Raw genomic sequence first — 20,271 nt, forward strand, 5'->3', positions numbered from 1 at the left:
AAGTAATATAATTTTAAAGAAAATTGTAACTTCTTAATTTAATATACATCTACAATACTCTACACTATAAGATGTATTTGGGAATTCATGGAGCTTTTCTGTGGTCAAACTGTGTATAGAAAGGCACCCCAGAATCTAAATTCAAGTCACGGTCTGGTTGGATTTTGCAAATTCCAGAGAGAGAGATAGAGGGATATCTTGACTTGTAATCGATAAGGTGAAAGAAAAAGGGAAAGGAAATGCATAGTAGTAGTATCTTCCAATCAGATTTTCGAGCAGTTCGGCAATTAGCAGCAACAGCAGCAGCCCTTTGTTACACAAATCCTCCTCCTACTTCTTCTTCTTCTTCTTCTTCTTCCGGCGCAACTACTCAATCTCGCATCGTCGCCTCTCCTCCTCCTCATCATCATCGTCGTCCCTTGAAGTTGGTGACTTCCTTCAGAGTCAAATCTCTCTCCTCTTCATCTTCATCGTCTTCATCTGTTTCAACTGATGAAGTAATCGGAGAAAACCAAGAAAGGAATAAGACAATCAAACCTTCGATCTGTACGGCCGATGAGCTTCATTATGTTTCTGTTCCAAATACGGCCTGGAACCTCGCTCTATGGCGTTACTTGCCTTCTCCAGAGGTCTCATTTCTTTGTTCAGTCATTGATTACGCTTCTCTTATTTTCCCCCTTTCAGAACTTTATTTTTTTTGTCTGACTTCAATTCGTTTTGTTTAGGCTCCTCGAAAGAATCACCCTCTCTTGCTTTTGTCTGGCGTGGGAACGAATGCCATTGGTTTCGATCTCTCTCCTAAGGTATGTGAATTTCCTACTCTCTCTCTCTCTCTCTCTCTCATGAGTTGAAAATTATAGGTGTAATGGCACTTACATGTATACCTCTAGCATTAGTCCCACATCGCTCATGAGAGTGTTCAGAGTCTGGCCTATAAGTGTACGCTCAAGCTTGGTTAGTGTTGAGGCCTTTTGGGGGCTCGTGGAGCCTTGACCAAGAACAAAATCCCGTACCTGTGTGAGGTGTCTAAAGTGGGGACAATATTGAATTATTGATAACTGCCCGACCTTTGGGGAGTCACAATCTCAGCCTTTTTTGTATCCTAAGATAATATTTTTTGATTCTTTAGCAACTTTAGTAGATATTAGCACACAATTTTTACTAATGCATGATCTACTTGCAGTCCTCATTCGCACGTCACATGTCCAACCAAGGATTTGACACATGGATTCTTGAAGTTCGAGGTGCTGGATTGAGTGCACAGGCAGCGGAGTTGAGCAGCACAATTGAGATGTCTGTTAATAAAGAAATTGTATCAGAGATGATAGAATCTTCTACTGAGGTTCGAAATGGTGTTATACCAACAGAAGAGCAGATAGATGCTAACCTTTCTGCTTTGGCTGAGGCTGAGATGTCGTCAACTCAAAGTACGAGGGACTTGAGGACAGTGTGGGATGAATCACTGCTAGTGATGAAGTTGACACAAACTTTTATGCGTCTGCGAGAAAGGTTCTCTGGATTTCTTAGTGAAGGTCAATCCAGAGTAATATCTGCTAAATTATTTGATCAGATATCGAAAATTTTGGACGATACTCAGTTATCAGAACGCTTTATTGAGATCAGAGGAAAACTCTCGGGTTTGCTAGAAGCCAGACAGAACTCCACTGTCGCTACCCAAGTCAGAGAATTGAGTGAAAGGCTTGTAAATATTATAGAGGAAGGTCAGCGTTCTGTGTCTCCACAATTGTTTGACTTAAAAGAGCGTTTTTCTACAACTGTTGAGGATTTTCAGAAGCAGCTTGACCTGATTATTAAGTATGACTGGGACTTCGACAACTATCTCGAAGAGGACGTACCTGCAGCTGTGAGTTGACATTTTATCATGACTCGTGATTAAAATGTATAGTTGCGCAAAGTACTGTTTCAGTTTTCTTCGGTTACTGTTCTCAACTAGTTGCTACTCAAAGAGTGTGCCTTTGTATTTTTCTCTCTGGTGCCAATTTAAACAACTTTTCTTTTGTAGTATATTAAAATTTCGCAATAAACAATCTTCCCTTATCCATGTAGATGGAATACATAAGGTCTCATTGCAAACCAAAGGATGGTAAGTTGCTCGCAATTGGTCATTCCATGGGAGGGATCTTGTTGTACGCTATGCTGTCCCGATATGGTAAGATGACATATCCTGTCCAACTACTGATTCGAATTGGAATTTTTATAGCTAAGTGCAGCATACAGCGGAAAATGGTGCATTGATATGTAAAAGTGATCTCTTATATTTCTTAATTCTTTTAGTTATTTATGAATGGGCCTTTGTATCTCCTTATTGTTTGTTTCAGCTGTAGTATTTGTAATTACTAGTGATGATAACATGATAAAATTGTTGTGTACATTTTCTTTTGTTTTCTGAATGAGTTAATACACGAGTCATAAAGCTCCAAATAAGCCAAAGGCGAGCTGAGTAAAGCTAGGAGCAGTATAGGTCTTTTGAGGTTCTTTAGTGATGTGAACAAGTCGAAGCGTCTCATGCGCACAGCTTGGCTGCTAGGAGAAGCAGACCAGCTGCATATGCGTACCTTTTCTTACTTTATTTTCAACTATGGTTGCGTTACTTGGTTCTTGATTTTCTGCTATTAATTGTATTTGCTATTAGGAGAGTCTTTAAGAGGTTTTAAATTGTTATTTTGGGTATATTTTATATCTAAAAAGAGACTAAGGGCATTTAGCTATCACCTGTAGCAAGTTTTACTAGTTTAGGATGTTTTAGACTATTTGAATACATGGTTTGGGCTTCTTTTCTTTTTTTGAAAATTGTTCATGACATTGAAGCTCGTGTCAGTGAGTTTTATTCAAGGGTTATTTTAGCTTAAATTATGTGCTTTGTATGAGTGAGGCCGCTCAAAGGGCATGCTTGTTTTTTTCCCATGTCGAAACAATGATTCTGTGTTGATTATATAATCTTTTTTATTGAAAGATATGAATTAATTGTGTTAATGAATAGATATTTACAAGGAAGTTGTCTGTGACGTCTGTTGATGGTTAGGACCACCAAGAAAGATACACAAAAGATTACATGCTATTTGCTTTATGACCTCCCAATTAAATACATCGTTGGCCAAAAATTTATTAGAATGCACTTTTGTATTCTGCTCCAATGGATCAGGGTTCCTTTGACAGCAAGGATTAGGTCTTTTCTGGACGGTAGACTCTCTCTAAAGATGCAAGAGTTCCTCTCCTTCCAGATGTTCCAGAAAATTATTATTGGAACAAGGTCCAGAGTTGCCTTGCCACCTTTAGGCAGTTTAAGGGCTTTCCATTCCACAACCCAGTAAGGAATCTCTTTGGTCTGTACTAGCACACTCCTTGGGAGGTGGTAATGAAATCCCAGTTTTGCAAGACCAAACTGCAACTGTTTAATACCTTTGTAGTAAACTCCTCTTTCGTACACATGCCAACACCTGTAATCCTGAAATGTTTTGTGTTACACCTTGCTAGGCTTTGAAGGAAGAAGCTCCAATTTGGCAGCAATTGTTACCTTGGCGTCATCCCTTGACTACACAACTTCCAAATCGTCACTCAAACCCCTATTACCCCTTGTAAGTACATGTGGTGAACAGAAAGAAATATGTTCATATCGGTATCCTGGTTTCTTGCGTTGCGTTGAGCGTTATCTGAGTATGGCCGAGCTAGTTTGAATGTTGTTTCTTGTTTGTCATGTAGGCTGATCCTGCTCAGGCTCTCAATGTTCCTATTGTTCCATTGGGGGCGTTACTTGCAGCAGCTTATCCTCTTTCATCTCGACCCCCTTATGTTTTATCTTGGGTTAATCAGCAGATCACAGCTGAGGACATGATGCATCCTGAGTTGCTCAGAAAGCTTGTCTTGAACAATTTCTGTGAGTAACCATATCAACAATATCCCTAGTCGACAACAATCTTGTATTTTGTTTACAGCATGGAATTTTGAACAAGTTTCAAGTCCAGAGACCTCGAATCAAATGGGATTACAATTATATATCCAATTGAAAAACAGGGGTACAATCACAAAATAAACAAATAAAACGATTAGTTCTGGAAGTTGTGTAAAATTGACAGATGGGCCCTTAAAGGCTGGTATACAAATGATGACACTAAATGGAAATTGTGAAACAGTTCTATGTTAGCACCTAGCACCACCTGCAAGATGCACCATGTGAGGTGGCATAGAGTGTTCTGAAATCGTTAAATATGTATACTTAAACTCAGATTTAAATTCTGAAATTTTTTGGCTAAAATGTTTGCACATCGGCTATTGCTCAAGTGTCTGTCCTATATTTGCAGGTACTATACCCACTAAACTTCTGTTGCAGTTAACAACAGCATTCAGGGATGGTGGATTACGTGACAGGGGTGGTACTTTCTTTTATCAAGAGCATCTGCGAGACATCAACGTACCTGTTTTAGCTGTTGCTGGCGATTTTGACCTTATCTGCCCACCTGAAGCTGTTTATGGTAATAAATGCGTTCGATGTTAAGAGCATCTCTAGTGGGACACACTAACAAAAACTCTAAACTCTAGTTGTCAAGTGTCAAATGAAAAGCGAGGCGAAGGAGGTCCTATATTCTGTGTTTTCTAATTCTTCTCCTGATTATGTCAATGGTACAGAAACGGTGAAGTTAATGCCTCAGCACTTGGTCACTTATAAAGTCTTTGGAGAACCTGAGGGGCCTCATTATGCTCACTACGACTTAGTGGGCGGACGTTTGGTACTCTCTCTCTCTCTCTCTCTCTCTCTCTCTCTTGCTCTCTCTCTCTCTCCACACATGCATACATAGAATTTCTTTTAAGTTTACTTTCCCTGTGCAGGCTGTAGATCAAGTATATCCTTGTCTAGTGGAGTTCCTCGATCGCCATGATGTCATGTAAATTGAAATGATACTAACAGATGGGTATGCCATGTAAATTGAAATGCCACTGAAAGATGAATACTCAATTTCATATTTGCAAGGGAAGGTGTTGACCTTATATGGGATGGGGGAAGGTGGATCCAGTGCAGATACAAGTGGCTCTGATTTTCGTGATAATACTGAAGGTGAAGGCCGCAGATGTAAGACAAGTGGAAGTAACGTTGTATACTTGTATCTAAATTCTGTCTTTTTCTTTCATCTGTTTAGAAATATATGAACCCAAGAATAAATAACCAACAAATATGATTAATACCCATTTTCGTGCATAAAATTTGCATTCAGGTAGTCTAGAAATCTTAGATTTAGTAAGGACGGCACAGGGTTTGTGATCCTGAATCACCATTCCAATAATCATCTGTGGAACTATTTTCATCGGTTGAAATTGAGCTTTGCATCTGAGTTTCAAATGAGCTAGAGGATAATGGGGAAAATTTGCACTGGTGAATCGTTGTCTACTTCAATGTTGATTTCCATGTGGTTATCCAATGTGTAATTCTCAATAATGATAGTCGTGGGCGAATAGAAGGTAATGAATATTAAGATAAATGATAGTCGTCGGCAAATAGTTGGGAAACCCGTGAAAGTTTTAGTTAAAAACAGTAAGACATCCGAGACCTTCCATAGCTAAAATGAACAAAAAGAAATGAAGTTTGGAAGACAATTAAACGTTAAACACAAAATATACAAATTTTTCGAAACAACAAGCCTACACAAACCCGCCTCTTGGTACTCCCACTTGAACCGCATGTGAGAGAAACATGGGTTTCTCTCTCCACGTGACTGAACATGTGAGAGGAGGGAGAGAACAAGAATTTCTCTCACATGCGGTTCAAGTGGGAGTCCCACGAGGTGGGTTGGGTATATTTTTTGTTTTCGAAACTTGACTTGTAACTTACTAGTTAAATGTATCCAAACTTAAAAATAAAATACAAAAGCAGTTACAAAATGTTTTGTTACAAGTCGACTGAATCTTGATGTGTCGTAAGTCTCATTAATTTTAATGTACTGTTACAACTAACTAAATTTTAAGGTTTGTGTTACGAGAAAATAAAGAAATTTGACGGATTACAAAGATTTTGGTGGAAAAAAAATATTTTGGAAATTTTGTTTATTCCAAACACCTAAATCTTTATATTTTTCAGCTTCTTTTCCCCTCTTCTTCCTCCACACTACCACCACCATCAATTCCGACAACCTCTACCACCCGTTTCGGCGACACCTTCCACCAGTTCTGGCGACACTTCCACCATCTCCGAAAACACTTCTTCCTCTCTCATCTTTTTTTTTTTTTTCTCTCTCTCTCACCTATTACTGCGCTAAGGGGCAGCTCTGGTCTCTGGACGAAACCACATTTGGTTTGTTTTCCAACCAAGATCTTGTCTGGTTTGAGACTAGACAAGTTTTTGATTTCCAGACGAAATCAAATCGGTTTCGTCTGGAAATAAGGAATCCGGCGAAGGGGCTCCTACCCTTCATTAGAGAGAGAGAGACGAGAGACGACGACAAATTTTGCTGGCCGACGACATAAAAGGGATGGATGTGTTTGGGAGAATATTTTCAAATTTCCACCTTTTGATATTTTATTTTCCATCACATCTACCTTTTTATAGTTAATACAATTAACGATAAAACACTGACACCTCAACGCTATTATGAAATACATGTTATTTTTAGAAATACATATCGAGTGATAAATAAATACAATTTTTTCTTTTTGAAAAATTCTATTCATCCCTCCATTCGGTCCAACCACGAATTTTCCACCTGATGTAACGGCATATCATTTGAACACGAAACAAACAAATGGTTAGGGGGAGGGACCAAATGGATGGATGAATAGATTTTTTTTTTTTTTGAGTACTACATCCTTGGTAAATGCCCAACAAATACAAAAAAAAGGAAACAAACAAACGCCCATTAATTAGTTGATGGATGCAATTCTGTTTCTACCTCCTATAATCAATTGACTAATTCATCAGTTTTTCTCTCCATCTCTCTACCTCTATAATTCATTCATTGACCCATTCATCTCTTTCTCCCTCTGTCTTCTCTTCTCTTCTCTGAAATTACTCAAAAAAAATTCTTCAAACTTGCAGACGGATAAAGCCTACCTTAGTAGGGAAGGGTAGGACTGAATTAAGAGATGGATTTGTCACCAAAAAGTCAGGATGGCTCACCATGTCCTTCCTCATCATCATTAATTGGAAATTTGTTGGGTCTTCTTAGAATCCGTGTTCGTCGAGGTATTAATCTGGCCGTCCGAGATGTCAAAACCAGCGATCCTTATGTCGTCGTCAAAATGGGTAAACAGGTATTAATCTGGCCGTCCGAGATGTCAATGGGTAAACTATTTATTTGTTGATTTATTTTTATATTGGTTCGTGTGAATCTGTGGCCATTGATTTTTGTATCTAGAGCTAAAGGATTTCCCAACATATTTGGCTTCTCTCCATTGGCCTAGAGGTTTGCAAACCTAATGCAAACCCGTCGCCCGTGGGAATGAATCTCTGCAAGACCTTACATACTATATACTACGAAAATGGAGCCTAAAAAGAATCTTTGGATCATTTTCATGACAATACAAAATCAAAATAAGACAGAATAATTTAACGTGGTTTGATCGGATAATCATGACTTACATCCATGCAGAAGAAATTCATGAACAACTATCGTATTATATTTTTGATTTTCAAATATCTTGGACTATTTTTTATCGTCGGATCGAAACTTGTGAAGTGTCCAACTTGATGAAAATACATAAAAAAAAAAGTCAACTCGACTTGGTTCGAATGCAATTGGCTCGGTTGGAAATTATTCAGCTCAAGTTTGAATTCGCAATACTCTGACATTTTAAATTCGCGGGTTTTGACCAAACTCTCTAGGCCTTCCATATGATGCAGGACATGGGAGATGTGCAGGAATAGATTTCTAATGTGTCGTATCTTCAAAACCGAAACTAGTATTTTTTGCAATACTTTGACATTTTGAAATTGGTTTGTTTTACCGTATGACATGTTATAATCTCTGTTTCAAACTTTGAACATCATCAGACTTCACTAACTTAGAGGGTGTTTGATTTTTTATCACTTCAATTTCAAGTTATCTAGTTATTTGGTGTTCAATTACAGTTTCGCATTTCGCTTTATAAGGATGTTAAAATATTATGCAGAAGTTGAAGACTCGTGTCATGAAAAAGAACGTCAATCCTGAATGGAACGAAGATTTAACTCTTTCTGTTGCAGACCCTAGTCTCCCTGTCAAGCTTGTAAGTGTTCATTCTTTCCTATTGTGTGGTTCTCTTTAAACATGTAGCTATTCCCGTCAATTTTTTTTGTGAACCTAGCATCTCCGTTTCTATTATATTTGGTTGTCTTAGTCGTAGTAATAATCTTGTTCTGTGGGGTTGCAGATAGTGTATGATAAGGATACTTTCAGCAAAGACGATAAAATGGGAGAAGCAGAGTTTGACATCAAACCGTATCTAGAAGCCGTAAAGATGAAATTTCCGAACCTTCCAATTGGTACTATAGTTACGAGGGTTGCACCGTGTAGGCAAAACTGCTTGTCTGAAGAAAGTTGCATTACCATAACAGAAGGCGGTAAGATTATCCAAGATATGATACTCAGATTGAGAAATGTTGAATGTGGTGAAGTCGAAATTCAGCTGCAATGGATTGAACTTCCAAGTACCAAAGGGAAATAGAAAGAGACTACTTCATGAATGTTGTATCTGCTTGCTATTTTGCATGTTGTCATGTATAGGCTGCTGCTGCATTTGGACTTGTCTTGGGATTCCAGTGCTGGCTTCAAATTATTTAGGTATTGGTTTTTTTCACTCACCAGATGTTGGAATTTTTTTGATCTGTCCCAATTACATACAATAAAAACCATAATTCATCTGTATTGTGATTTCCTCATGGTAAGTTTCTCTGTTGGTTTAATATCTTATAAAATGGTCAAACACTTGTCCTGTTGAATTCTGAGTCTGAATCGACGCGGTGTGATTGTGAGGAAGGGATATGCCATTTTATGGTAACTAGGGATTGTCATGTCATAATTTGCAATTATAAATCTCATCTGTCAAGTATCCAATCGTTAAATTCTCGTCATCGGATTTCCTTCCACCCATTTAGCAACTTCTCAAGATAAACTACCTACTATTCTTATGTCTCTTTAAATTAGGAGTTTTTAGTTTGAGAGAAAGCTAGAGAGATAATTGATTTTCTAAATTCGAGTTCAAATATTTTCTTTCTCTGCTTTCTTTTCTTCATTTTGTCTCTACTTTTATCTTTCAAACACAGAAACTAATTTTTATTAGCTGCGGCTTTGAGACATCCAAATAATCTTCATAGAATAAAGACTTGGTCAATCAAGATTGACTCAGAAGACAATAAGTCAATAAGTCAAAGAAAGACCAAGAGATCAATGGGTCAATCCCTGTCTAAGTCATTAGGGAGTTGAATCCTGGAGAATCCTGTCAACTAGACCCAAAATTGGGAGGTCGACACGAGTGTCTTAGGCGTCATAAGCTTTGCTCTGGCTCGAAATACAATGATGCAGGCGCATAAACGTGTGGGCCCACGTCCACGCGTGCCCACATCCTATTTGGTTATAATAGTAGTTTATTTAGTATAGGAGAAGTTACTTTAATTTGATATTTCTTTATTTTTAAAGTTTCTATGTTTGAGTAGTTTATTATTTTAGGAATCCTAGTTTGAGTCTATCTAGGAAGGTTTATTATCTTATAAAAGGAGATCTAGTCTATGTTATTATTCACCTTGAAGAGAAAAACCATTGAAGTTATTAAGAATTTAAGTTTATTTTATTGTTTCTTACAGTTTTCTTTAATTATTCGTAGTTTATTTTATTGTTCCTTAATTATTCCGTTGCGTCTACATCAAGTGGTATTCAGAGCCATTTTTTTTAACCAATCACAATGGTTAATCCTACCGTTCCTACTCCAACAATCAAAGAGAAGACACCAACTTTTGCCTCCGAATGGGACAACATCAACAAAAAGTTATCCTCGGTTACAAAATTGGAAGAAGCTTTCGAAAATCACAAGAAGGAAACTATGGAAAAATTCGATCAAGTCAATGATTCGATCATGAAGTTATCTAAACAAATCGAAGGCATATGTAAGTCTCCCTCTTTTACCACCACTCCTTCATCTACTACTTCCATTCAAACATCATTACCACAACCACTCCCAACCACAACACCAATTTCAATTCCCCTACTTGGTCAACCTATCACTAACCCATGCCCGACCACTTTCCTCCCACCGATTCACATCAACCCTACATCACCACTCTTACCGGTTTTCCCACTAACATACATAAACCCTACATCCATTCCAACCACACCACCTTTCTCCTTCAACGAACAACAAACATCAAACCAACCCGAATCGTTCTCCCACCATTCTACTACCAACCCAAGTATCACCCAACCGTACCCCTTTCAAACACCTCGGCAATATTATTCAGCAAACACCATCCCACTCGAAACCCAAACCCAAAACCACCACACATATACAAACCCTAGTTATGTAGGCTACAACCTGGATTCTATAGGCACCCCTAGTTTCCCTATACATAATATTCAAATCCCATCTATAGCCACCACCCAAATAACCCTACCCCAATATCACCAACATGTTCCTGGTTCCCTCCCAATCTTTTAGTGTCAAACACCATCACCAACACAACAAACCTCTCCTTATTATTCCATATCCCCAACACTTCTACCACAAAATTTTGAATCTTCTCATCAAGTTGAAACTCAGTTATCAACACACCCAAGTAATCAAAACCCAGAATTTAGTGAAGGAAAAGAAGAACAAAAAGAAATTATCAAAACCCATCAAAACCAAGAAGAAGAACAACAAGAGAAACACCCATTAGTCACTACACACACTAAGTTTGATGATGTGAATGATCAGTCTTTAGTATTCGGTGGAGGGATTCATGATGGATTTTCGGATTCATGTGACTGGGATATGTCAAATATTGTTAAATTTGATGATTTGATAGTTCCATCTGGTTCAAATCAGGCTTTGCCACCTTATGATGGTTCTTCTTCATCTTCTTCCTACCGTATTCGCATGGAAGTGCCTACTTATGATGGTTCGAATCATAAAATTTTTCTGAATCAATTATGTCCCACATCGCCGCTTTCTCTATCAAATCTCTTCCTACAAAGTTTTCTTCAAACAATTAAGAAAAATAGGATCAATTTTCCAATTCTTACAATGAACCTATACTCAATGGTCAAAGATCACATACCAATTGAACAACTTCCATCTAGGTTTCACATATCAATTGAAGAAAACAAACAGTGGGATCCAGGTATTGATCACGTTAGAGTACATAAACTACATGAAGATGAACGTGGAAAAGTCAATTTTGCGTGGCATATCTAAACTACATGGTTCCATATCGATATCTTAGTTAGCGATGGTTATGCTTATACTTTGGCTATTGATGAAGTATTTTGGAAATTTGTTACAATTACTCTTACTTCACACTTGCTCATAGTACTTCACACTTTCTTGAAGATTAAGTGGTTGAGCCTACCGTGGGAAGATGGCGAGATGAACATTATTTATTCACTAAGGTTAATTTTGCGAGAATCATTGGCATATGAGTTTGGGTACGAGGTTGACGATTACTTGCACATTAGTATCCTTCCATTCCAGTGCAAACTTCGTTCGAAGTGGAAATTACGGATCGCCATGACAAAGTTCATCGTCTGCGGGTGCATCAACTTGTTTTCTTCATCGAAATCGGTTCGGGACGAACCTTCTGGGGAACAGGGTGCTGATGCAGGCGCATAAACGTGTGGGCCCACGTCCACGCGTGCCCACATCCTATTTGGTTATAATAGTAGTTTATTTAGTATAGGAGAAGTTACTTTAATTTGATATTTCTTTATTTTTAAAGTTTCTATGTTTGAGTAGTTTATTATTTTAGGAATCCTAGTTTGAGTCTATCTAGGAAGGTTTATTATCTTATAAAAGGAGATCTAGTCTATGTTATTATTCACCTTGAAGAGAAAAACCATTGAAGTTATTAAGAATTTAAGTTTATTTTATTGTTTCTTACAGTTTTCTTTAATTATTCGTAGTTTATTTTATTGTTCCTTAATTATTCCGCTGCGTCTACATCATACAACCACACCTGCCCTTGTCAACACTCTGCTCTAGATCCCGAAGCGATAAAAGTCAAATACAACTAATTCTGACATAACAGTCAATTAGGCGAAAAAAAAATCAAAAGAAGACCATCTTGGTATTTCTTTTTTTTTTGGAAGTCAACTACGATCTACGTTAGTCGTTACATTTGGCATTGATATATCAAAGATGTGATAAGCTCGATAACTGCCCACTGCTCAATAACTGCCCACTCAAACTGAAACAAGACCGGGGCTATAGCCCAACAAGAAATGACTTAAAGCCCAACTACATTATTTACACCCTAATAATACCAAATCAAATAACCAAAGATTCCACTTTCTTTGGGATTCGAATCTGAACCTTAAGGCTTTCTGGAGTTTATGTCATCACCTTGGAACCACTTGGACTACCAACTGTTGACATCTTGGTATTTCTTCTACTTTAGGGGCCATGCGGAAACTAATCATATTTTGGGAGGACGATGGAGAAATAACAGTTCTTTAGTTCACAAATTTTAGAAATCAATACCATGTGTGGATTCAACGTTCCTCTATCAAAGTTAGACAGCATTCCTAATTGACAATATCTTCCCAATTAACTATTTCTTGAAAATCTCCCAAGCTACAAAAGGGGAACATTGAATTCCCTCATCCCTCTGAGTGAGGAACTCGAGACTGCTCTTTTGTATTGGACATTTAATGCTCTCAAAATGCCATCACCGTTCCTTGGAGCATGGGAACTTGCTCGATTCGCGCTGTTGCGATGTTTGGGTCGGGGTACACCTCCCATTCTTGGACACCTAAATTTGGAAAATCAGGTGTAACTAAATTTAATCCGAGACAACTAAATCAAAGAAATTAAAAACTAAATATCGATTTAATTTTTTTTCTTCCTCATCACGATTTTAACGGAAGACTACCGTATATTTCAGCAAACACAAAAATTTTTCGGATAGTCTTAACATTTTCATTAAATTATTCACGTAGTCAACGACCTAACGCGGTTTTACATACAGAGAAAGAAAATACACATGTAGGTTTGAGATAACAACAAAGATTTAACTATTTTCTAAGTCGTGGTAATTCATTTATCTAGTTATTAGTAGTCACTAGTTAAGTTTGAACCAGATCTAACCTTTTTTGTATATTAGAACCAACAAATGAAAAATACAAGAATAAAAAGAATTGAAATGAAAATTCATCTCCAAAGATACTAGTAACCAATAACTCACATTGAAGAGAGGAAAGTATGCCCTGGCCTCCTCCTAAATCCATGAAAATGGGTGATTCTCCTTCATCTTCTTCATCTATCCCTACTAATCTCTTCTTTCTTTTTCTTCTCTTATCCACAAATCTTCTCACTTTCTTCCTCTTCTCTGATTCCTCTTCTTTGTCCTTGTGTTCTTTAAATAACAACCCTCTCACTACCACCACCAACACCAACATTGCCTCCTCCATCAATGGAGATCCAAATCTCAATTTCTATGAACCTACTGCAGATGACCTAGATGATCTTCCTGCTGAGTTCCTTGCCTACACTTCACCACAAATGCTTCCATTTGGATTCAACTCGAATTTCGACTCCAAAACAATGCATTCCCCAGTTGGTCATTCATGCACCAAGTTCAAAGATCAACTAAGTCGTTACATGACGTATAAGATCAATGGGTCATGTCCAGATGATGAAATATTAGCTCAAAAGCTCCTTCTCCGTGGTTGCGAACCTCTCCCACGTCGTCGTTGCCGTCCGGCTTCTCCTTCAGATTACATTGAACCCTACCCACTTCCTCAAAGTTATTGGACTACTCCATCTGATAACTCTATATTTTGGTCCCCATATACATGCAAGAACTACTCATGTCTTATCAATAGAAAGAAAAACCAAAAGGGTTTTGATGATTGTAAAGATTGTTTCGATTTAAACGGAGCAGAAAAAGTTCGATGGACTTCGTCTTTCAAAAGGACTAGTCTAGATTTCTCTATTGATGAAGTTCTTGCAGTAAAGAAACAAGGAAGTATAAGAATAGGGTTAGATATTGGTGGTGGTGCAGGTACATTTGCAGTTAGGATGAGAGAAAGAAACATAACTATAATAACTACTTCAATGAATTTTAATGGTCCATTCAATAACTTCATAGCTTCAAGAGGAGTGATTCCTTTGTACATGAGTATATCACAAAGACTTCCTTTCTTTGATAATACTTTAGACATTGTTCATTCTATGCATGTTATGAGTAATTGGATTCCGACGACACTTTTACATTTCATGTTGTTTGATATATATAGAGTACTTAGACCTGGTGGGTTATTTTGGTTGGATCATTTCTTTTGTGTGGAAGAACAATTGGAGGTTTATGGTCCATTGATTGAGAGTATTGGATTTAAGAAGGTGAAATGGGTGTTGGGGAAAAAAACTGATAGAGGAGTTGAATTAAGAGAGATGTATATTACAGCTTTGTTGGAGAAGCCATTGAAGAACTCGTGGTGATCGATCGGATCTTAGTTGTTTGTTATAGCTTATAATTTCTTCTTATTTCTTATTTTAGTGATAGATTTATGAGATGGATCTCTGTTTTCTTGTTTTTTTTTTCTTAGTTCATCTTTCCCCTTGTCTTGTGCAACTAATTAAGGAAGATGAGTTAGTATTATAATGTAGAAGAAAAATAATACTACTTGGTAAAAAATCATGCACCAACATGTCCCGATTGATAAAGCGTGCCATTCCCCGACTAGAAAATGAGCAATAACCTATTTTTGGGAGTGATTTTCGGGTCATGTAGCACTGTTAAATGTAGTGGGGTGTGTTAGGCGATCACCAGATGATCTGCATCATTCTTGGTTCCGTCCTTTCATAGTGTCTTGAGTCGACTGTTACCTGGTGATGAGTTGTCATCTTTAATGGTGGTAACGCATGGGTTGTCACCATTAATATGGATTCCGTAACCCCCTAACGGATATATCCGGGTACGGTCATTGCTGATGTCAAAAAATGGTCATCCATTATATCAGCATGAAACAAAGAGTTGATGCATGACGACCTCCGTTAAGTTGATTGTTTTGTTAAGTCAGTTCAGTAACTAGCGGTTGAATCTGCTTCCAGCTCTGGTTCTCTACTTCTCCTGCTCCTCGCTCCTTGTTCCTTGCTCATGTTCCTTGCTCATGTTCCTTGCTCCTGCTCCTTGTTCCTACTCCTTGCTCCTGTTCGTCTGATCCCGAGGGGGGAAAACTTGTAAAGGGTTCGAAAGCCGCTCCGACGCTCAAGCCAGTCAGGGCGCTCTTTGCAGTAAAAGAATGAATATTGATTGATCCTTTTTGGGGGCGATTTATGAGAACTCTGAGTTTCTTGAGATCTTTTTGGGGTAAGAGATCGTGTCCTGTGAAGGACGACGTGGGGGGCCTTTTATAGGCGATATTAAGCCGACTGTGATTAGTGGCGGTGGTGAGGCGGTTGCCGTCAAATCGAAGGAAAAGTTTCCTCTCTTGAGTATCTAGGGTTTCTCTTAGAGTCTATCTCGGATCTTTGATAAGCGGAAGTTCCTAAGTTTAAGGATCCTTCGTAGATATCTTGTCGAAGTGATAGACTCTGAAGGAGAAGTTTCCTCCTTCAGATACGTGGACCAAACTGGCTTAAGCACTTCGAGATGTGTGACCGACTGAGATCTTTTTAGAAGTTTCGGGATTAGGTTGGCAGGTCGCTTGGCGCTGCTACCTCCCCAGTTCTGGGCGTAAGACACTAGCCGAACCTCTGTGGACCCCCCTTACTCCTTTGAAGACCCCAAGACTGATCTGTCCATGCCAAGGGCGTTTTGCAGGGCTGGTTTCTTCTGACCGACCTCCCAGTTAGGGGAATATTCGGTGGACCATCAGGGGCTCAGCGGTCCTGCTGCCTTAAGCCGGGTTGACCCAGTAGACTTCAGGTCTGATTTTGACACTTCAGACGTTAGTCAACGTCCGGACATTTTATGCATCATCATGAGCCCCGCTACTCCTTAGTCGAAAGTAATGAGACTGAGGAGTAGAAGTAACTCGCGTGTTTTAAACATTGAAGACCCTGAAGTCAAGGATTTTACCTGGACCAGAGCTGTTTCGTGAAGCTTTGGTCTTTCTTTTGATTTTCCAGAGCTGCATATTCTTGAGCTGATTTGTACCGAGTTGGTGGAGACTGTTGATGGTAAAATCTTTTTTCTCTAAGGCTATATTCGCCAGAATTGATTCAAGTTGTACTTGCCTTAACGCGTGGTTTGTTCTCCCGAGACACGTTTCGACTTCTGCTCAAGCCATTAGTTTTCTTTCCATGCGTGATTCTGTGACGTCATAGATCCGATCTTCTGATCGCGCGTTTTCGGCTTTAGGAACTGCGCACGACAACTATCTCGGCATGCGCGGACACGTGGGGCCTTGCTAATGGGGAGTTTGGCGCATTTCCTCGAAACCCGCTGATATCCCCTCGAATCTAATCAATCTCGAGTTGTGCATATCCTTCAGTCATTATTTCTTTTAGCGTTCCGAGATGTGATTGGTCTCTGCCTTAATGACCCTTCGTCTGTTTTCAAAAAGTCTCCTGGCTATTTCTACCCAGTATAAATAGCCTACTTTGGTTCTTTAACTCCTCATCACCAAAAGTTGACCAAAGATATCCTTCATTTCACACAATTTTCTAACTCTTGTTCCTTATCTCCTGTTTCTACTGAAGATCCAAGATGAGGCCTCTGTTTGACTTCATACTAGCTACCTGCTTGAAGAATGTTTTTCCGACAATGGAGATAGTTAAAGGTGGACTCCTCCATAATAGTCATGGTAATCCCATATCCCATTTGGGTAGGTTCCACAAGGAAGTAGGTTACCAGTGCTGCCTCCATCTGGGATGCTCAGGGCAAGGTGATGATGACAAGGAGCTTATTTTTTCCTCGGTTGTCTTCTTGTCTTGGCCTCTCTTCTGGAAAGGAGTACCTGGTAACTTCTCAGTTTTTCTTCCACCTAATTGCGTAACTGCTCTCTTAGCCGTTCACGTTCTTTGTTTTTCTCCTTGTCCTCGACTTCCTTCTTAGGGTTTTATTTTGTTTTTGCAATTTCTTCTGTAATAGACCTGAACGGTTGTTGTAACTTTGGTGTCATTTTCTGCAATTTCTTCTGTAATAGGTCATGCTTTGAGAATTAATGGAATTAATTTTTGCCTTTATGTTGTTTCTCTTGATATTTACTTTTTGCGCGTCAATCTGTTGGTGTTACATTCACTTATGTTCGTCGTGATTCTTTGGTGACCGTGCCCATTCATAATTGCCCTTCGCGTTATAAATATGCCTGAAAGTACAGTACGAGTAATCTTGTAATTCTCGCCATGAGTCTCCTAATGGTTAATGAAACTCTTTCAGGTGGCGACATAGGGGTGGCCTTTTACATGACCCTCAAAGACGACGATTCTTCTGTTGAAAACAAGCAGCCAATTTGATTAACTACGCTTACTAATGCAGTTTCCCTAATCTTACTATGCATGCTCCGTATGATCGCCATTGCAAAAAGAATAACTTAGATTTATTCTAGTATGACCTAGTCTTACTAATTCTTTCTGCAAAATAGAACCCAAATTGGTGTAACTGCATAGCTTTGAATGCTTTTCAGATCTGGACTTTGCCCCTGATCATGGCCATTGCTCCCAGGATTGTTTTTCGTTGGCTCGAACGCAACTAGTTTTGCTAGGACTTCTCCTTGGACCCCTGGTCGTGGCTTTCGCTACCAAGGCTGTTTTCGTTGGCTTGAGCGCAACTAGTTTAGCCAGGACTTCTCCTTGGACCCCTGGTCGTGGCTTTCGCTACTAGGGCTGGTTTCGTTGGCTTGAGCGCAACTAGTTTAACTAGAACTTCTCCTTGGACCCCTGGTCGTTGCTTTCGCTACCAGGGTTGGTCTCGTTGGCTTGAGTGCTACTAGTTTAACTAGGACTTCTCCTTGGACCCTCTGGTCGTTGCTTTCGCTACCAGGGTTGTTTTGTCTGCCTATGCATGACTAGTTTCGCAAGGACTTCTCCTTATACCCCCGGTCACCTTTGCCAAGGTTGTAGGTTAACTACGACTTCGCTTTAGGATCCTCAGTGGGGACTGCGTTTCACTCGAGTAAAGTGAGTTTAACTAGGACTTCTCCTTATAAGTTTCTGGTCGCTGCCGTAGCTACCAGAGCTGCCTAATTTGCCGGCTTGAGCACGATCAGTTTAACTAGGTTTTCTCCTTGGGACCTTGGTGAAGGGTCAGTTTTACTCGAGTAAAGTTTCAGTTTAACTAGGACGACTCCTTGAGGCTTCTGGTCGTCACCTTAGCTACCAGAGCTGCCTGTTTTGCCGAAGTAAAACGAGTTTAACTAAAACTCCTACTTTTATAGTGTCGCCTTTTTGCTAAAATATTTTGTTTATTCATGAAATATGTAGCTTGTAGCGCTACTTCTCCCGCCTAACGGCTTTATTCGCAGAATAACTAAAAGGAAATCAAAAGTGATGGTAACCTACGTGGTTCTTGCTTTTCAGTACATGTCTGCCGTGGGATCTCCATAGAACACTTTATCTCCTCCGACGATGGTCGGGTTAGTGGTTTCTTATTCACAACCCTGGGAGGAGATTAAGTAACATTCTCTGGGTACTTCTTGATTCCCTCTGACCGTTCCTATGAGATTCGTTCCCGAGATTGGGAATTTCATCATGAGGTGGTTTATACCCTGACTCTCTAAGATGACGTGTCGAGGGTGGAATAGAGATATCTCAAGAGGACACTCTATTTCTAGAGTCTCTTCTTGAGATATCTTTAATTGTCTAGCTCATCAATATTTGATTTTCAACCAATAGCAATCGAGTCTTCTATATTTTCAAAATAACTAAATTATTTATTTACAAAAATGATTACGCATACAAGTAAATAAGATAAGTTTAGAGTTTTGCATTGGAAACACAAAAAATTGAGTCTCTATTTACGTCACCTAGGAGTGGGAATCTCAATTGAAACTTGACACATAGGATAAACAAAGATTCTTTTTGAGTTATGCATTGTAGATGCTCTAACGCTCTTTCTCTCGATTTTCAGTTTCTTGTTTTCTTCTTTAATGGGCGCTTTGTGTATCATCAAACTCAAAATATTGTGATGAAAGAACGAGATGATCGAGCAACCAAATGTGATTTTTTTCTTTTTTTTATAGATTCGCAGGCCCAAATTTTATAAGTCTCTTTCATAAACTCAATATTAAAATAGAAAATGAAGATCATCAACTCATGTTTGATTTTATTCTAAGTTGGGGTTAGATTTGGTTGTTCGATTTAGCTAATACAACAAATTAAGATACTAACTTATGAACCACAACAACAAACTCCTTTTCTTGCTTCTAAAACATAACAATTTTCTTCAAAAATTACAAAAACGACCCCAATTGAATACAAAAGAAAGATGCAAGACAATTGATTTTTTTTTTCGCATAAAAATATGGGTTTTTTAGGCCAAGACCCCCATTTATTTAGCTATATTAGGGGGACACCCCTAAAAACATTTTCGTTTAGGCGTTAACCCCCAAAGCTCATTTTCCGTTGAAATAGCCGTGTAGTAGTGGTCGTGCGAATCACATGCTCGCCTATTGACCAAAATACCCTCGTTCTAATTTTTAGTATATGGCCCCCATTTATTTAGCTATATTAGGACTACACCGCCAACCAAAATACCACTTGGAGCGTCACAAACACCTATTGCTCAAGTATCTTCTTCCTCTCAACTATCAACTTCACAACCTGTAGTATCTTCTTCTTCTTTTCGAATAAGTGATGCTTCCAATATTAAAATGTTCACTATAAAATCCAGATTTTTCTTCAGTTTGTGGATCTGTTGAATCTAAGCAAATGGATTCTGGTTTCAATCTAGAGTTCACCAATTTCTTGTTTTTGCTCTTCTTCATTGTCAACTTGTGTTTTATTTTTTGCTCTGAATCTTGGTTAGTTGTTGAAGGACAATCTGAAAACCGATTTAACATGGATGAATTTCTTCTTCGGTTTCTTTTTCTTTGATTGCTTCCCCTTCTTCTTCAATTTCTTCTACTTCTATTCTAGATTTCAACTCTTCTCTAGCAAAATCTTCTAAGATTTTTTTTTTTTTTGAATTTTTCAGCGTGTGCCTCGAACCCTTGACCT

The 20,271-nt window shown here is 38.7% G+C and overlaps 3 protein-coding genes across 4 annotated transcripts; all 3 read left to right on the top strand.

Annotated features, from left to right (window-relative positions):
• Nucleotides 1–85: 85 nt before the first annotated feature.
• Nucleotides 86–5,217, top strand: LOC147552008 (uncharacterized). 2 transcript variants are annotated; one of them, XM_086666818.1, is made up of 9 exons: nucleotides 86–629; nucleotides 726–803; nucleotides 1,184–1,864; nucleotides 2,068–2,170; nucleotides 3,496–3,596; nucleotides 3,721–3,895; nucleotides 4,320–4,490; nucleotides 4,645–4,745; nucleotides 4,846–5,217. In XM_086666818.1, the coding sequence occupies exons 1-9, from the start codon at nucleotides 240–242 to the stop codon at nucleotides 4,903–4,905; spliced, it is 1,860 nt and encodes a 619-aa protein (XP_086522944.1). In that variant the 5' UTR covers nucleotides 86–239; the 3' UTR covers nucleotides 4,906–5,217. The 2 variants fall into 2 exon arrangements, with proteins under 2 accessions (XP_086522944.1, XP_086522945.1); XM_086666819.1 differs by lacking the exons at nucleotides 3,496–3,596; nucleotides 3,721–3,895.
• Nucleotides 5,218–6,757: 1,540 nt separating this feature from the next.
• Nucleotides 6,758–8,863, top strand: LOC147552009 (protein C2-DOMAIN ABA-RELATED 4-like). The gene is made up of 3 exons (XM_086672074.1): nucleotides 6,758–7,257; nucleotides 8,116–8,211; nucleotides 8,356–8,863. The coding sequence occupies exons 1-3, from the start codon at nucleotides 7,090–7,092 to the stop codon at nucleotides 8,647–8,649; spliced, it is 558 nt and encodes a 185-aa protein (XP_086528200.1). The 5' UTR covers nucleotides 6,758–7,089; the 3' UTR covers nucleotides 8,650–8,863.
• A 4,440-nt stretch (nucleotides 8,864–13,303) lies between these two features.
• LOC147552010 (putative methyltransferase At1g29790) lies at nucleotides 13,304–14,731 on the top strand. The gene has a single exon (XM_086667585.1). The coding sequence runs from the start codon at nucleotides 13,372–13,374 to the stop codon at nucleotides 14,608–14,610; it is 1,239 nt and encodes a 412-aa protein (XP_086523711.1). The 5' UTR covers nucleotides 13,304–13,371; the 3' UTR covers nucleotides 14,611–14,731.
• The last annotated feature ends 5,540 nt before the right edge of the window (nucleotides 14,732–20,271 follow it).

The sequence above is a fragment of the Eschscholzia californica genome, unplaced genomic scaffold, assembly GCF_041429995.1.
Source record: "Eschscholzia californica isolate CP2 unplaced genomic scaffold, dmEscCali1.0.p SCAF_3, whole genome shotgun sequence".
In the NCBI taxonomy this organism is placed as follows: domain Eukaryota; kingdom Viridiplantae; phylum Streptophyta; class Magnoliopsida; order Ranunculales; family Papaveraceae; genus Eschscholzia; species Eschscholzia californica.

What these genes read in the sequence shown, in the direction of transcription:
- LOC147552008 (XM_086666818.1), top strand. Translation starts at nt 240, where the DNA reads ATGCATAGTAGTAGTATCTTCCAATCAGATTTTCGAGCAGTTCGGCAA. An exon ending in GCTTGTCTTGAACAATTTCT is followed by an intron (nt 3,896 to 4,319) that starts GTGAGTAACCAT and finishes CTATATTTGCAG; the next exon opens with GTACTATACCCACTAAACTT. An exon ending in CCCACCTGAAGCTGTTTATG is followed by an intron (nt 4,491 to 4,644) that starts GTAATAAATGCG and finishes TCAATGGTACAG; the next exon opens with AAACGGTGAAGTTAATGCCT.
- LOC147552009 (XM_086672074.1), top strand. Translation starts at nt 7,090, where the DNA reads ATGGATTTGTCACCAAAAAGTCAGGATGGCTCACCATGTCCTTCCTCA. An exon ending in TCGTCAAAATGGGTAAACAG is followed by an intron (nt 7,258 to 8,115) that starts GTATTAATCTGG and finishes AATATTATGCAG; the next exon opens with AAGTTGAAGACTCGTGTCAT. An exon ending in CTAGTCTCCCTGTCAAGCTT is followed by an intron (nt 8,212 to 8,355) that starts GTAAGTGTTCAT and finishes GTGGGGTTGCAG; the next exon opens with ATAGTGTATGATAAGGATAC.
- LOC147552010 (XM_086667585.1), top strand. Translation starts at nt 13,372, where the DNA reads ATGCCCTGGCCTCCTCCTAAATCCATGAAAATGGGTGATTCTCCTTCA.